The following is an 18,454-nucleotide window of genomic DNA, read 5'->3' on the forward strand; positions in this document are numbered from 1 at the left end:
GTGATATTATTTGTTACATAAATGCTTTGGTACATAAATGCTTTTAGCAATGAATTTATTATTGATATTTCGTTTAGTTGTAAGGCACAATCGTAAATTTTTATTATGTCATTGCCTTCTATTATTAAGTCGTTTTTTACGCAATTTTGATTAAGTTTAGTTTTTGGTAAATTCCATGTTACAGTTATGTTTGGTTCAATGTAATTAGTTTGAAAATTCTTATATGTTTAAGTGTATTTACAAGTGGTTGGGATTTGATTTAAAATGCCTATTATACATTCATTAGTTTCTATTTGTTTTGTATTTTTATTAAACAAAGTGTTGTTGTCAAAATAGTATTTATCGTATGAATTTTTTGTCAAAATATTTTTATTTTCATCTGGATAAGAAGTATCTAAAAGATAGGGGTTTTTATTATTTCTAGAGGAATGTTTGAAATGACAAATATCTCGGTTAAATTCGCTTTAAGCCAGGTGGATGTTTTTGTATTCAATAGTTTTTCCGAATTAACATGACTTAATTGATTATGTTTTAAAAGTTTTGGGTTGAAAATTCCTAGTCTAGTGAGCTGCATGCCCATTTCTATGTTTTCAATGTATTCTGTAAAGTGCTCAAAATTAAAGATTAGAACTTCTAGTTTTACTGATTCTCCCTTTATCTTCCTTGAGGTTGTTTAGTACTTCTAAACCTTTATTAATAGTGTCTATTACGTAATTTAGTTTGTTTGCGTGTACGCTATTGCTTTCAAGATTATTTATAATTTCTTCTAATTCGTCTTTATCGTCCTGATCAAAAGTACCAAAAAGATATTTGTATATTGAACCAATTCCGATAATTAGTCCTCGTTTGTACCGCTTTACAATTTGTATCCATTAATTTCCCTACTTAGTTTTTCTGTCAAGTATTGAATATGGATTATGTCTTAATTTTAAATAATGATATTCAAAGTTTGTCGCTAAGTCCATTGGTTCTGTCTTAAATATTAAGTAACCGTTCGGTGCTTTTACTGGGTTTATGTCAATGGATTGCCTGCATGTTGATTTTAATGTTAAGAATAGTATAATGCACAAAAAAGTCATCTTGAGTTGTTGACCTGTAATAAATCAATTGTCGTATTTGCTTTTTTTAACTTTGTTTTTCTTTTTGTATCTTGATTTGTAGTGTGTGACCTTTTGTCCTCTATTCCTTTCTTCAAAATGTTTCTCATCTAACTGATTTATTTCTCCAGTCTTTTTGAATGGATTTGTTGTTTTTGATTTTACTGTTTAAGCCTAGTATCGATTTCGAAGTCGTGTCTATCTTTATTTATAATTATATACATATAATTGTCTTTCTTTCTTTATATATAATTGTTTATCTGATATTTTTCATTCGGTCGGGTATTATAGTCGGGTGATCCTGCATAGATAAAAATGTCCGCTGGTGTTCGGTTAGTTATTTTATGTCTCGTCTTATGGTTGTATATGTAGAGAATTTTTTCAAAATTGATTAATTTATCTTCGATGTCATTTTCACTTATTATAATTCTGAGTTTTTCGTTTACTGTTTTATGGAATCTTTCTACGTCTGAAATGCCGTTTTTACTTGTTGTAATTTCTAACATTTTTTTCTTGTAGCCAATTTTTTAGTGCTATACACAGAAATGCTGATTTTATTTCTATTGGTTTGCCCATTTCAGTCAATACTTTTATAATTGCTCTCTTGGCTTCTAACCAATCTCTAGATTTTACTTTTACAAGTGTTGCAAATTTGGAGTAAATGCCAATGCATGAAAGCAATTGTTAATTTTCGATCATGTAAAAGTCCATGACGTACTTTTCTCTGATATTAAAAGTTTCTGGTGTTATTTCAAAAGTTAGTTTTGTATTTCTATTTTCTGTCTTTGCGATAGTGCATTCGTTAATAATGTTTTGAATTAGGTTTTGAAAATCGGGGAAATAATATTTATCTTTAAACAAAGTAATCGTTTTTTCGATTCTTGGATGTTATTTGCGTTCGATCGTATTACTTCAATAAAGGCTTGTTGAAATATGGGATAATCTTGTTCATTATGTTATTTTTATGTTTGATTTATAAAAATAGGTTGATGTTTCTGCATTGTCTTCTGAACCTCTAATGAATTCTAATTGCCTGTTGAAGTAATTAATGGGTTTTTCTAATATTGGAATGTAATTTCCATTATCTTCATGAGCACTATGTATTGTAGCTGCGGTGCTGTCAGTTGATCCTAAAAAGTTTTCATCTGTTTTAATTCTGGAAAGGGCATCTGCTTCGTGATTTTCTTTGCCGGGTAAATATTTAATTTTGTAATCAAACTCATTTAGTTTTATTCTCCATCGTTGAAGTTTCATATTTGGTTCTTTTACATTGCTGAGCCATACTAAAGGCTATGAATGCTTTTAGGAAAGCTTAGAATTTCGAACTTTCTACCGAAAAGTTATGGTCTGAAAGACTTTGTTGCCCATACTATTAGGTCTATGATCCTGTGAGATGTAGGCACCTAGAGCTATATTGCTAGCATCTGTGGTTAGGAAAAATGATTTTTTAAAATCGGGGTATGCAAGTATGGGGTCGTTCATAAGAAGATATTTTAATTTTTCAAAGGATGAAATATAATGTGGGTCGTTTTATTTTATGATTTTATTTGGGTTAGGTTTTATACCCTCTGTTGTTATTATATGACCAAGGAATTCTGTTTCTTTTTTCATAAATTCGCATTCGTCGAGTTAGAGTTTAAGATTAGCTTCTCTTAGTTTGTTAAATACCTTTCTGGGTGATAGTATGTGTTCCTTCAATGAAGTGGAGAACACTATAATGTCATCCAGATAAACAAGACAATCCTTATAAATAAGGTCTTCCAAAAGATTATTCATGCATCTTTGGAATGTTGACTGGGCATTTTTAAGATTCGTAATGGCCATGTTTAGTTGAGAAAGCTGTTTTTGCACTAGATTCAGGATCCATTTGAATTTGATGAAATCCCTTAGCTAAATCAATGGTGGTAAGTTATTGGCATTTTCCCAGTTTATCGAGAATTTCATCTACGACTGGGAATTTGTCATCTATTATGACTTCATTTAAATTTCGGTAGTCAATGACTAATCTGAATTTTTGTTTGTTGGAAGCATCTTCTTTTTTTGGAACGTTCCAATGGGTGAACAGTAGTGTGAGTTCGATTTTCGAACGATACCCTGTTCGATCATTTTATTTTTTCGTATGTTGATTTCTATATCAAATGTTTGGGGATATTTGTATGGACGTTTATAAATTGGGTACTCATGTTTTGTATAAATATAGTGTTTTATTATACTCGTGAAAGTTAAATGTTCACCTTCGCGGTACTGAATGTCACTGTCACAATCCTTTTTTAACTTTTTGTGTTTCTTCGTTGTTTAAATGGTCAAGTCTATACTCATTGCTTTCTATTATTTCATTTGTGTCTGGGTCCCTCTTTGTGGGTGGATCCAAACATTCTATGTTATGTTTTTCTTCTATTTCTTTAATATCTCTGAAATAAAATGTATAGTTTTCTAGTTTTGCGTATTCTTCTTCATAATTTATTTGGGCTTTACAGGCTTTTAGGAAAGTTCTGCCTATCAACATGTCGTATTTATTAATTTTTGTTCTATTGGACAAAGTTTGCTGTGTGCTGGGTGATAGGGACTTGTCCCTATCTCTCCTTCCGATTGTTCCGAGGCATTCTGATGAAAATTTTCTGATGTGTCCATTTTGCATTCCACTATTACTTTCTCTTTGCCTTTTTGTAGGCCGGTTTGCTACATTATTTTTTGGATAGTTATTTTGCTGTTGATAATTCATTGGATTTTGAGCCCCGTCAATATTTAATTTTTGTTGAAATTCTTGGAAAAGTTTTTGGTTTTGTGTTGTATCGGATTGTTTTGTTTGAGACGGAATTGTACTATTGGGTACAAAAAATTTTCCACTTTTTTGATTTTGATTTTGGCTTTAATTTGATTTTCTGATTTCTGTTATACTATTCTCGTATAACCCTTCTCTTTGAGCTTTTTGTTTCAGCTTGCTAACTGTGGTTATATCATATCTAGCTAACGTCATAAATAATCTATCGGGTAATTTTTTGTTTATTACCTCTTTTATAGTGTTATTTAAAGCATTTCTATAAAGAGTAGTGTTATTTGCATCGTTTTCAAGACTAAGCTTGTTTGTAATAATATGGGATTTGTCTTCTAATTCTGTTACAAACTTACGAAGGTTTCCTATATAGTTGGTGTTGTAGAGGCGTCGAAGAAGTTCCTCACATGGGGTTGCGAGAGTCGTTGTGCCTCTCCAGTGAGCTGCATCTCGATTGCCATGCATGATATGTCATGGGTTGGATATAGGTGCATGATAAAATCAATCCTCCTTATGAATGATGTCAGATTCTCTGGTGCTCCATCATAGTTTGCCACTTGTCTTAACGAAGACAGTGCTTGATTTAGGTGGACTTCCGTGAGTTCTACGGCCATTTTTGTTTTTTAGTGGTGTTTTATTTTGATCGCACGCAAGTTGGCGTTTTGTTCCACAATTGGAGTTTATGGTTGTAACACACACAGTTGGTATTTCTGCACACAGTTCGCGTTTTTGTTCCACAATTGGACTTTTATGGTTGTAACAGACACAGTTGATATTTCCGCACACAGTTGGCGTAAGTATTTTTCACTGTTGTAGACTTTTGAGCGTTCCCGTAAGTTCTTGATGTCGGATCGGAGTTTTATAGTGATTATTCACTAATTTTATGTAACGCACGGATAATAATTCTATGTGTCACACGGATAGAATAACAAGTTCACTTTGAAAGACCCTACCGACTGCGCCAATTATATATCTGGTCTTTCCAGATAGGAAAAAAAGATATTGTTTTTGTTGAGTTAAAAGACGGGACTTTATTCAATGAATGAATACTTAAAACTAAAGTACAAAGATGTCTTGGAGTAATATTTATAGGCTAAACTTGTGAGCCCTTTAGTGGCGTGATCGATATTGGTGCAATTTGATTGGCCTGATTTTAAATGCTGAAATAGCGTTCTCACGCTTTTGACTTTCAGTGGGACAATTATTATTGCAAGTGTTCAATTGTTTATGAATAAAACGGATTTGATTGGCCCGAATTTTAATGCTTAATTAGCGTTCTTGTTATTGTAAGTGTCCAATTAATTATATAAAATGAAGTAAGTAAGTCGTCTCGCCGACTTGGGCATACACCAGGTGAAACAAATATTTAAAATTTCGAAAACCAAATGTATGTCTATTAAATTTTTTTAACATGCCTCATACCATATGCTATCTTGCTCACTCTACAAACACACGAGCACTATTGCGCCGCCACTAGCCAACGGCCAATTCTGCCCTTATGGATCGCGTAGCAAAATACGTTCGTACGTATATTTTGCATGTTTCTAGTCCGATTTCAATCAAATCTCAAATCAAAATTCAATCAAAATTTCTTAGTCTGCCAAATTTGATCGCGATGGTCAAAAAATTGCAAGAGCCAATCGGTTTTTTCTAAATTATGGAGGCGGAAGTGGGCGTGGCAACATATTAAAATATATATATTCTGCGCGCATACTAAGCCAGTATACATACTAAATTTGGTGACTTTGTTACTTTCAAAAAAATCAGTTTTGTTTTATTTGCGGGGGCGGAAATGGGAGTGGCAAAATTTTTAAATAGTCAATATATGCGCGTCTATTAGGCTAGCTTACATACCTAATTTAATGTCGGTAGCTTTCATAGTTTGTAAGAAAATCAGTTTTATTTGAATTGCGGGGACGGAAGGAGGCGTGGCAAAAAGTTGAAACAATTATTTTCTGCGCGCTAACTAAACGAGTATATAAACTAAATTTGATGTTTCGATCTGTTATACTTTTTAAGAAAAACAGTTTTTTGTAAATTCTGGGGGCGGAAGGGGGCGTAGCAAAAATTTGAAACAAACTCGATAACTGTACATACCACACGAGTCTGCATACCAAATTTGGTGGCTCTAGCTCTTATAGTCTCCGAGATCTGCGTGTTCATACAGACGGACGGACGGTCGGACGGACGGACGGACAGACGGACATGGCTAGATCGACTCGGTTGTTGATCCTGATCAAGAATATATATACTTTGTGGGGTCGGAGATGCTTCCTTCTGCCTGTTACATTCATTTTGGCGACTTTAATATACCATTTCACTCTATGGGTGTATGGTATAAAAAAACGGATGTTTACTTTAAAGTTTGATTTTAGGGGGCGAAAAATTTATTAGGTTTTGGGTATTGACTTTGGATATTTGACTATATAAACTTTGACATACCCGACTCCATAAAGTCGGTGATATTTTTTGTATTATATTTACCCTGAAGATCGGTGCCGGACTGCAACCGAAAAATATAATTGACCTCGAGCCTGTTTTAATTTATCTCATTTATTTCGTTTTATTTTGATAGAAATCGCGCCCTACAAGCCGAATGATTTCAACATAGGATTACAAGTAACTGATCGGGCCACTCATCAGGTGATGACGCGTATTTTCTACATATTTTTAAAATATGTGCTGAACCACAAAGAAGTCGAAATTGTTTCGCTCAGTTTATTAAATATTTCAAGTCATTTAAGTCCTTGGCAGACTTTGGATTCTGTAAGGTAAGCTCATGAGCTTCTATTTGTAATCAAACAGGAGTGTTCTCCAACTGTCATTGTTCTTAACTTTCGATATACAAATATTTGTGTTTTTTCAGGCGTTATGAAGCCTATCATAGCAAAAATATGATAAATTTAGAAGTTTGGATGCCCTACACAACCTTTAAAGATAAACCAGAAAACATTTCAGATGCTGGAGCTTCTATAACTCCTGGTAGGTTTAGTTGGTTTGTTCCAAGGTCACAGATTCCGCCAAATACAAATATTTCGTACAGTTTGCATTTTGAAGTATTCCAAAATGTTAGTCATGAACATTATAATCTTTATATATTGGAAGAAGATATTATATTGGAACTAAATGCTGATAAAAGGTAAGACGAATAAATTTTATTGTGTAACAATTTTGTAAAATAAGTTAACATACAACAAGACGAAGCTGTTTGTTCCTTTTTATACCACGCACACATAGGGTGAAATGGTATATTAAAGTCGCCAAAATGTATGTAACAGGCAAAAGGAAGCATATCCGACCCCATAAAGTCTATATTCTTCATCAAGATCAACAGCCGAGTCGATCTAGCCATGTCCGTCCGTCCGTCCATCGGCCTGTCCGTATGAACACGTAGATCTTGGAGACTATAAAAGCTAGAGTCACCAAATTTGGTACTTTGTCTCCTCTAATACCTACAGTGTTCAAATTTTGCCACGCCCCCGCAAATTAAATAAAACTGATTTCCATAATTAATTGTTGAAACTTTTTGCCACGCCCCCTTCCGCCCCCGCAAATTACATAGAACTGTTTTTTTTTAAAACTATAACAGCTAGAGATAATAAATTTGGTATGCATACTGGCTTAATAGACGCGCACACATTGGTTGTTTAAGGGGTTACGCCACCACGAATTAGTTCCGAAGTTACAGCGTTTAGAAGTGAGCGCGGCCGAGTCGGCCCCGACGCGGTAAATTTTTTTCTTTTGCGTTTTTCTCGAAACTACTTTTTTTGAACCGGGGTGTCAAATATCTCCGAGACTACTGGACCGATTTGGCTTAAATTTTTACCACATATTCTTTACAGTGTTGGGTATCCGCCCATGTAGGATTTTTTTGATTTAAGGTCCTGTTTGGAAGTTATGAATTTTTTTAGCCAAAAATGACCTCCAAAAAAGGGCGTTTTTTGTTCAAACAGCCGCCATTTTGCCAAAAAAAATTTGAAAAAAAAAATCCTACGTGGGCGGATAGCCATAGCCTAAAAAGGGCGTTTTTTGTTCAAACAGCCGCCATTTTGCCAAAAAAAATTTGAAAAAAAAAATCCTACGTGGGCGGATAGCCATAGCCTTCCTGAATAACAAGATTTTTTTTGTGGATTTTTCGGGTGATGTTTAGCCGAGAAATTTGACACCCCACCTGCAAGGATTTTGAAATCATGGTGGCACTTGCCGTCCCATATCTCCGCCATTTTGTTTTAAACAAATTGTTTTTTTTTCAAAAAATATTCTTTAAAGTACCCTCAATCTGTGTATAATAAAAGTTTTTTCCTAAATGGTATACTGGCCGCACAGCAATAATTCATTTTTTCACCTGTTTTTTGGACCTCAGGGGTGGCGTAACCCCTTAAAAGGTTTGCCACGCCCAAATTAAATAAAATTGATTTTCTCGAAAACTAACAAAGTTCAAGTCACCAAATTTCGTATGTAGACTTGCTTAGTATACGCGCAGATAATAATTGCTTAAATATTTTACCACGCCCACTTTTTCCTACATAATTTATAAGAATCCGATTGCCTTCCGCAATTTGTTGACTATCGTAATCTACTTCATCAGACTTATTAATCTTATATATTGCTACCAACATAGCAAATATTTTTGAAATCGGAAGAAGCATGGAAAGTATACGTATAACCGAGTTTGGCTAAACGGTACATAAGGGCGGAGTTAGCCGTAGGCTTGTGGCGGCGGTAGAAATTTAAAATATTTTTCGGAATTTAAAATATTTTTTTACCTGGTGCTTACCTAATTTTTTATGATACTTTTAATTCACTTTTTTGTATATTTTGAATATTTGTCCTCTTGGCAATCAAGAGAGTGTCGTCGTTGTATACCATTTATATACAATTGCAAATAAGTTATATTTATTTTGGTCAGAAGACTGCAACGTTGTTCGAGAAATATCTCGAACCCACACGAATCCGATAACTTTATCAGTATGCCTCTTATACAAACGGTAAAGTTGCAAACGCATAGTGTCCGATTTCATACAATTTGGTACCCAATAAGTCTTAAAATAAGGTTTGGAATTCAAATGATCGATAGTCACACAGTTATGGGCGCGCAAACTTTCGATAACTTTCAGCACATACTTAAAAAAACGGTTTTTCCCGCATTTTTAGAACATTGTGTTAGAGTTTTTATGTTTTTATAACTTTGGTGAAACAATTTTATAATATCATCACAGTTTGTTAGTATGTAAGATGGAGTCCTCAATCGGTTGAGTCCCCAAATGTAAGATATTATTGATAGTTTATTAATAGTATTATAAATCGTGGACGGGCGAATAATGATTACAATATGAAACTTAAATCTCGGGTTCTGTGGACTGCAAATTTATCGGCTTCACTTCTTACTGCCCGTCCATTATTGGTCGCAATCTACGCAAAAGTAGTCTTTCAACTACTTTGGAGAATACGGTCAACAGACTTATCGGACGATAAGAGGCGAGATTGGCTGCAGGTTTCCCAGGCTTAGGGATTTTAGTATGATTTCGGCTCACTTCCACTGGGTGGGGAAGTGTCCTAACTGGAAGCATTGGTTTGCAATGGTGAGAAGAAATTGTATGCCTTCTTCAGGTAGCGCTCTAATCGATGGTACGTCGATTCCGTCGTATCCCGGGGACTTGGACACCTTCAGTGTGGAGATCTCTTCCAGCAGCTCATCCATTTCAACGGCTTGCATGGGAAGGGCCATTTGGCATGGAACGTCCAGGAACTCCTCTGTTTGCTGGGCCTCTGCCTGGGTGCATCTGCTGAACGGGGTAAACGCATCAGACAAGTGGGTGGCGAAGGCATTTGCCCTGTCGCTGTCTGATCGGCACCAGGTACCATCGGTCCTTTTAACAGGCTCTTTTCTACTAGTGACCCTTTTTAGTCCATTGTTTAGCCTCCACAGGTTATATTGCTGGTCACCAGATTCAACATTCTCTAGGAAATTTTCCAGAGACTGTTTGCGGAGAGTGTACAGCAGTTTCTTTAGAGCTTTGGCCGATATGTTTAGCTCAGCTTTGTCCCTTGGATTGCGCGAGCTCTGCCAGACTCGTCGCAGTCGCCTCCGACGCTACCATAGCCGTCACTTGCGGAGACCATAGGAAGTCATCTCGACGAGGTGTATTTCTTGAGGGCCTTAGAGGTGGTGTTGCCTGGGTCACGTCATTGCGGATTTCAATGTTAAGCAGTTCAACTGCTTCCTCCAGGTCTTCTTTCGAGGAGATCTCAATGTTTGGGTCCAGGTTCCTCTGAAGCCAAGATTGGTAGACCTCAACGTTGGTATTATGCCTGAAAAGTCTTCTTCTCATCGAGTTGGTGCTGGAGCTTGACTCCACAGTGATCTGAAGACAGGTCGAGGTCATTGGAGACTTCAATCCGGCGCCTGTCAATCCCCTTGGATATGGTGATATCTGTTATGAACGCCTTGATGTTATCCACCTCAGGAATGAAGATTGGTGGCGGTTGAATCTTTTTCACCATCGCAGTTGGGACCTCAACCTCCGGCTCAGGAACTGGCTCGTCATCAATGTCGATGTCTCCATCGTTGTCATCGTAAAGCAGGGAAAAGCGATTGGCCTCGTCTTGGCCGATCTTTGCCCTTGGGTCTCTCTTGCGCTTCAATTCTCCAGGTTCTGTGCCTGATGAACTGGAATCCTCGTCGTCGCTTACACTTATTCTGTTAGGAGAAACCCTCGCCAGCTTGACAGTGGTCGGTCGCTTCCCCTCTGGGTTCACCTTTGACTTGACTCGCTGCCAAGTCGGTCTACGCTTTGATGTGGATGGCAAGTCCATTTCATCCATTCCGGCAGCCACAGCCCGCAAGTATGCAGCAAGTTAATTCCTAGCACTGCCTAGAAATATGCACCACTTGTTGTAAAGCTTGGGTACCTCTGATTGGCTGGCCAATCGGAGTACAGCAACGGGACTTGGCTAACAGGTAGACAACTTTATGCACCCTTGGTGCAGTTTTTGGGGTTTTTGTTTTGATTATTTTACACAGCTTATTTTACACAGCACCGTTATACACAGCAAATGCGCACAATAAATAGTCTTCCGAGAACACGTCCGTACGGTCTGATATTCACAATAAGGTTTGATCCCTGATCACCAGTTTGGCTTCGAGAATGTCATGGCACGCCAGAACAATGCCATGGGATTAACAACAAAATTCTGGAAGCGTTTGAGGAGAGGAAATATTGTACGGCAGCCTTCCTCGATTATATACAAGCTAAAATCCCTGTTCCTGGCACCTATAAATGGACTCCACAAGTCCTATCTTCTTGGGAGGAGCTTCTATGTAAGATGTGGCGACGCGAGGTCCGAGATTGAAGCCATCAGAGCGGGTGTGCCCCAAGGTAGCGTGTTGGGCCTAGTTCTGTACACAATCTATACCGCTGACATGCCAGTCAGCTCGCATCACAGAATGCTAGTTGCCACTTATGCGGATGATACGGCATATTTAGCGACGGATGAGTCGCCATCGGTAGCCAGCAGTCTACTGGAAGGTCAGCTTGACGAAACCAATCACTGGCTTGTCAGATGGAATATAATGGTAAATCCCGAAAAGTCGACGCACATTACATTCACGATGAGACGAGGGATCTGTCCTCCAGTACGTATGGACAGCGCCATTATTCCAGAGGCAAATGGAGTGAAATACCTTGGCCTACGTTTGGATAACAGATTAACCTGGCGACCGCATATCATGGGTAAGAGGAGGATGCTCGACAAAAGGTTGAAGAAGTACCTCTGGCTGATGGGACGCAAATCTACACTAAGGCTACGTTTAAAAATACTAATATACAAAACCATCCTAAAGCCAGTATGGACCTACGGGATTCCACTCTGGGGCACAGCCTGCATGTCCAGCCGTAAAATATTTCAAAACAAGGCCCTGAGAATCATGTCCGATTCCAACATTTTTACGTCCAATGCAGAGATCCATAGTACGCTGGGAATTCCATGGGTTACGGACGAAATCACAAGGCTGACGAGAGCCCACCTGGACCGCCTTGACAGGCACTTGAATCCTCTGGCCATCAATTTGCTTGACAACAGTTCTACCACCAGACGTCTAAGAAGGCTCCACGTTCTTGACCTGCCGCATGAAGTGGACTAAACAACAGCTTGCTCCCACCCGCCTATTAATCCAATTCTCATAATTTTGAAATTTTAAAATTATGAAATGTTATATGTACCTTTTGTTTTTATATGTATAACGTACCAAATGTCCCGTTTGTCACTGATTTCCGCTGTTTATCCACTTTTCGGATAGATTGCACAAAGAGGGCTCTCCCCTGCTGCTTACGACTGCTTACTGATGATACTTCTGACTGCTGAGCACCGACTACTGACTGCTGAATATCAATTGCTGCCTTCACACGACACCTCACGACTGCTGCTCTGTTGCCAATCTGCTTAAGGGAATTGTCACCACAATGCATTATCCCATCTCAGAAGTATATAATAATAAATATATGTTTGTGTCATGTGCTTATGTGTATTAGCAAAAAATTATTATTATGAATCGTTCAAGGGCAAAGGGATCTTCTATTATTCTATTCTATTGTCTAATCTGTTTCGGGAAGATTGTGGCAAGGGAAGTTTTGAAGCTTCGAATCCAAACGAGTAGCAGATTATTATATGGCCGAGAAATTGGACAATATTTTGGCGACCGTGACAGGACCAGAAACTTGCTGTTAAATAAGCTTTGGTTCAATTGCAACTAAGTTGGACTCGTCGTTTCATAATTTCTTAAGCCACCACAAGTTCCCGAAAAGGAATTGCAAGAGGCAATCAATCATCAAAAACCCGTTGAGACATCTAGGAAGAAAAGTCGACATCATTTATGCATATGATACCACGTTAAACTCTCCACATACTGCAGTAAAGTCATTGGAATAAAACCGCAAGTATTCAATCAAGCAATTACTGTACTCGCACATATTTATTTATTTATTTATTTATTTATTTATTTACGTCAACTAACACAGCAGTCGACGAAAAAGCTTAAGCTAAAGACAGATAGTAATTAATTGAAAAAGATAGCTTAGCTATATACACAACTAAACATCCCCGACCCGGTGGAGGTGTTTTATTTGCATAAGGTGCCAGCTATGCCCCGAGTTACAGCCAATGTGATCAGGGATGAGTTGCAGCCAATACAAGTCCAGAATATTATCATTGGTTTCGGTGTAGATGATTAAAAAGTATAGCGCGAAGAGAAGTAACAGAAAGATGAGGAGAAATTAGGTGAGAAAGGTTGTTTAAAGATTGGCAAAGAACACGAAAAGGTTCGTGAAGAGAGTAGTTAGTCAGACATCTACTAAGGTGAATAGGAAAAAAGTTTCTGGTCCGACGTGAGGGAACACAAAAATATAGCGTATCTAGTAAATTAGTAGAAATGACTTCGCCGTTGACTAGTTTATGGAGAAAGAGAATGCCAAAAACGAGCCTACGGTTGTAAAGTGAAGGAAGATTAATAAGAAGAAGTCTGCTAGAATAAGAAGGTAGGCGAAGACTCAGGTCCCAATTAAGACCACGTAACGCGAACTTAATGAATTGCTTCTGAACCGATTCAATACTACGCTGGTGAACATCATATTAAGGGTTCCACACTAGCGAGCAATATTCTAGTAGTAGGGCGAAATAACGAAGTGTATAAAACCTTTGTTACGTAGGGATCATCACATTCTTTGGCCCAACGTTTAATGAAGCCAAAAAGGCTGCATGCTCTATTGACAATTGAAGAAATATGAACATTAAATTAAAGTTTTGGGTCAAACATAACGCCTAAGTCTTTGAACGATGGCACACAATCTAACAGAACAGACTTAATAGAGTAATGAGCTAGGAACGGAGACAAACGACTGAAAGTCATAAAAGAAAACTTAGAGGCATTAAGGTGTAATTTATTAACGTGGCACCAATCACAGAACGCATCGAAGGCCAAAGGCAAACCATTTATAAACAATGTAAATAACAGTGGGCCCAGATGACTGCCTTGGGGTACACCTGACGTAACTCGAACAGTTTTAGATATCGAGGAACGAAAAGACACTTTTTGGGTTCTGCCAATAAAATACGACTTTTACCAAGCCAATAGTTTCGGGGAAAAACCCATGATGTTAAGTTTCGCGAGAAGCATAGAATGATCAACCGTATCGAAAGCCTTACTAAAGTCAGTTTAAATAACATCAGTTTGACACTTTTTACGGAAGCCATGGTGTACAAGGGTAGTCAATTCTAAAAGGTTAGTAAGCGACGAACGGACAAGGAGAAATAGTGGATCTGGATAGGTGTTGAAGGGAAGACGTAATAATTTTCTCAAACAGCTTTAATATTGCCAAAAGTTTAGCAATGTCACGGTAGTTAGAAACATCCGATTTGCTACCCTTTTTAAAAAGCGGAATAATAAAATACTCCTTCCAAATATCGGAAAAGGTACAAGTCTCACTCGATATAAAGAATAACCGAGATAAAGGCTTATTTAGGGAACTCGAACACATTTTAAGGATGCAACTAGGTATATTACAAGGGGCCGGGAACGAAGGAAGACGTCATAGATGACAAGCTAGAGATAATACAGTCTTCAGTTATACTAGGAAAACACATACAATTTAAATGTGGGATTGAAAAGGGATAGGGTGTGGGATCCGAAACAGTAGTAGAATAAGTCGACTGAAAGAATTTAGCAAACAGATCTGCAATATCTGAATCATTATTAGCAGTCTGGTCATTAAGTCTGAAGGTGGAAGGTAGTACATCAGAGCGTCTTTTGGAATTAACAAAGTTGTAAAATCTTTTGGGGTTCTTATAAAACTCAACCTTACAGCGAACGATATAATTATTGTAGCATTGGGTGTTTAAAAGACAAAATTGAGATTTGGCTATACAGTAATTCGCGAACCAGTTTTTTTTAATCTTTTGAAATATCTCGATTTAATGTTACGGAGATTAGAGAGCCTACGTGTGAACCAGACTGGCGCGCTGGAGACGGTAGAGACATTCACATAAGGAACGCATTTATCAATTAGAGAATTAAGAGCAGAGTAGAAAAACTTCACTGCACGATCTATATCGCAGCACTCAAATAGAAATGACCAATCAAAAGAGAAAATAAGGCTATTAAGAAGATTGAAATTTGGTTTACGAAAACATCTACTATGAGAAACTGAGATGTTATTAAATGAATTAGTAACGGAATTGTAAGAAATAGTAACTTCAATGTTAGGGTGATAAGGATCTTCAGGTTTTACTAGGGGCTGTATTCGGCATACAGCACTAACAGTGGGATCAGAGACAAAAACAAGATCAAGGATTCTTTTAGAAGAGTTAAGGAAAGAATTCAACTGATATAGCGGACATTCAATTAGGCTATCAAGAAAAACATGTTGAGATGAAGGAATTAAGAAAGATAGATTATCATCAAGAAGCCAAGAAATATTAGGCAAGTTGAAATCACCTAAAACTATAAGGAAATCGCGACCTTTAAGACGATTAAAAATAGTTTGCAAAGCATCAGCATGGTGCATATAGGTCATGATATCAGAAGCTGGAGGAATATATGAACAAGAAATATATAAGCTAAAGTTGGAACGTGTAACTTCGACGCAAATAAACTCAACACCTAAGGGCAGATCAATCGGCACACCACTTGAACACAGATTCGAGTTGACAGCAATGAGCACTACACCGCCACGACGACCAACACGATCAAGCCTATAAGAAATAAAGCCAAGTTTCAGAGAAAGCTAAAATGTCAGCCGAAAAGGTTTGGCTATCGCAGAATATGTAATAGAAAACTATATAAAATAATAGAAAACTGAACAGTTATATTTTCGTCGTTTGTCATTCCACTCTTAACATATCCAAACACACAAGCGTAAATGCCTGCGCCAATTGTACATCAAAAAACAGTTAAGTTTGCGAACATATACCTATAACTATTCAACATTCGCGTTGGTTCTGCTACTTGGAGGTGTTGCTGGTGTTTATTGAAGCATTATGGGCAAAGACGGTTCAAATACTCCCGTAAGCTCAAAGGGAACAGACAAACTAACAAATCTTAGATCCCAGCGGACTCAGTTTGAAAATCATATTCGAAATTTACACGGAAAGATCATTGCTACTAACGACCAAGAAGATGCCGATACACTAGACTGCAGACTTCAAATACTTGAATCTCATTATAGGCAAATTACTCATATTAAAACATTTGCACGTAATTGATAAAGAGCGCAGTAATTTAGTTGAAATGTACATAAAGATCAAGGTACATTTATTGTCTCTTTTACAAAGAAAACGTTCAACGAGACCAGCGAACACATCGGATATGAGTTTTATGAGTTCTTCAATGTCTCCTACAGTGGTTCACAGTCAAAGATTGCCGAAACTGAAATTACCCAGTTTCGATGGCAAATATTCAGCGTTTAAGAGATTCAAATCGTCTTTATTTATTTATTTATTTATTTATTTATTTACGTCAACTAGCACCGCAGTCGACGAAAAAGCTTAAGCTAAAGACAGATAGTAATTAATTGAAAAAGATAGCTTAGCTATATACACAACTAAACAACCCCGACCCGGTGGAGGTGTTTTATTTGCATAAGATGCCAGCTATGCCCCGATTCACAGCCAATGTGGTCAGGGATGAGTTGCAACCAATCCAAGTCCAGAATATTATCATTGGTTTCGCTGTAGATGATTAAAAAGTATAGCGCGAAGAGAAGTGACAGAAAGATGAGGAGAAATTAGGTGAGAAAGGTTGTTTAAAGATTGGCAAAGAACACGAAAAGGTTCGTGAAGAGAGTAGTTAGTCAGACATCTACTAAGGTGAATAGGAAAAAAGTTTCTGGTCCGACGTGAGGGAACACAAAAATATAGCGTATCTAGTAAATTAGTAGAAATGACTTCGCCGTTGACTAGTTTATGGAGAAAGAGAATGCCAAAAACGAGCCTACGGTTGTAAAGTGAAGGAAGATTAATAAGAAGAAGTCTGCTAGAATAAGAAGGTAGGCGAAGACTCGGGTCCCAATGAAGACCGCGTTACGCAAACTTAATGAATTGCTTCTGAACCGATTCAATACTACGCTGGTGAACATCATATTGCGGATTCCACACTGGCGAGCAATATTCTAGAGTAGGGCGAACTAACGAAGTGTATAAAAACTTTGTTACATAGGGATCATCAAATTCTTTGGCCCAACGTTTAATGAAGCCAAGAAGACTGCATGCTCTATTGACAATAGAAGAAATATGAACATTAAATGAACGTTTTGGGTCAAACATAACGCAAAAGTTTTTGAACGATGGTACACAATCTAATAGAACAGACTTAATAGAGTAATGAGCTAGGAACGGAGACAAACGACTGAAAGTCATAAAAGAACACTTAGAGGCATTAAGGTGTAATTTATTAACGTGGCACCAATCACAGAACGCATCGAGATCTGATTGCAAGTACTGTTGGAAAGAAGGATCATTATAGGAATAACAAATCTTGACGTCATCCGCAAACATGAGCACGCGTGAATGAGCCAAGGCCAAAGGCAAATCATTTATAAACAGTGTAAATAACAGGGGGCCCAGATGACTGCCTTGGGGTACACCTGACGTAACTCGAACAGTTTTAGATATCGAGGAACGAAAAGACACCTTTTGGGTTCTGCCAATAAGATACGACTTTAACCAAGCCAATAGTTTCGGGGAAAAACCCATGATGTTAAGTTTCGCGAGAAGCATAGAATGATCAACCGTATCGAAAGCCTTACTAAAGTCAGTATAAATAACATCAGTTTGACACTTTTTACGGAAGCCATGGTGTACAAGGGTAGTCAATTCTAAAAGGTTAGTAAGCGACGAACGACCTTTCATGAATCCATGCTGACAAGGAGAAATCGTGGATCTGTATAGGTGTTGAAGGGAAGACGTAATAATTTTCTCAAACAGCTTTGGTATTGCCGAAAGTTTGGCAATGCCACGGTAGTTAGAAACATCCGATTTGCTACCCTTTTTAAAAAGCGGAATAATAAAAGACTATTTCCAAATATCGGGAAAGGTACAAGTCTCACTCGATATAAAAAATAACCGAGATAAAGGCTTAGATAGGGAATTCGAACACATTTTAAAGATGCAACTAGGTATATTATCAGGACCGGGAACGAAGGAAGACGTCAAAGATGACAAGCTAGAGATAATACAGTCTTCAGTAATACTAGGAAAAAACATACAATTTAAATGTGGGATTGAAAAGGGATAGGGTGTGGGTTCCGAAACAGTAGTAGAATAAGTCGACTGAAAGAATTTAGCAAACAGATCTGCAATATCTGAATCATTATTAGCAGCCTGGTCATTAAGTCTGAAGGTGGAGGGTAGTACATTAGAGCGTCTTTTGGAATTAACAAAGTTATAAAATCTTTTGGGGTTCTTATAAAATTCAACCTTACAGCGAACGATATAATTATTGTAGCATTGAGTGTTTGAAACACAAAATTGAGATTTGGCTATACAGTAATTTGCATAGTCAAGACGCGAACCAGTTTTTTTAAATCTTTTAAAA

The 18,454-nt window shown here is 37.4% G+C and overlaps 1 protein-coding gene across 1 annotated transcript in view; it reads left to right on the plus strand.

Moving 5' to 3' along the window:
• The window catches only part of LOC26529006, a 201,198-nt gene that overhangs the window by 104,676 nt on the left and 78,068 nt on the right, over window positions 1–18,454 (plus strand). Inside the window, exons 3-4 of the mRNA XM_047012535.1 lie at window positions 6,446–6,641; window positions 6,737–7,009. Of these exons, the coding sequence (XP_046868491.1) occupies window positions 6,446–6,641; window positions 6,737–7,009 (469 nt within the window). The remainder of the gene's footprint in view (window positions 1–6,445; window positions 6,642–6,736; window positions 7,010–18,454) is intronic.

Source organism: Drosophila willistoni, unplaced genomic scaffold (genome assembly GCF_018902025.1).
Source record: "Drosophila willistoni isolate 14030-0811.24 unplaced genomic scaffold, UCI_dwil_1.1 Seg169, whole genome shotgun sequence".
In the NCBI taxonomy this organism is placed as follows: Eukaryota; Metazoa; Arthropoda; class Insecta; order Diptera; family Drosophilidae; genus Drosophila; species Drosophila willistoni.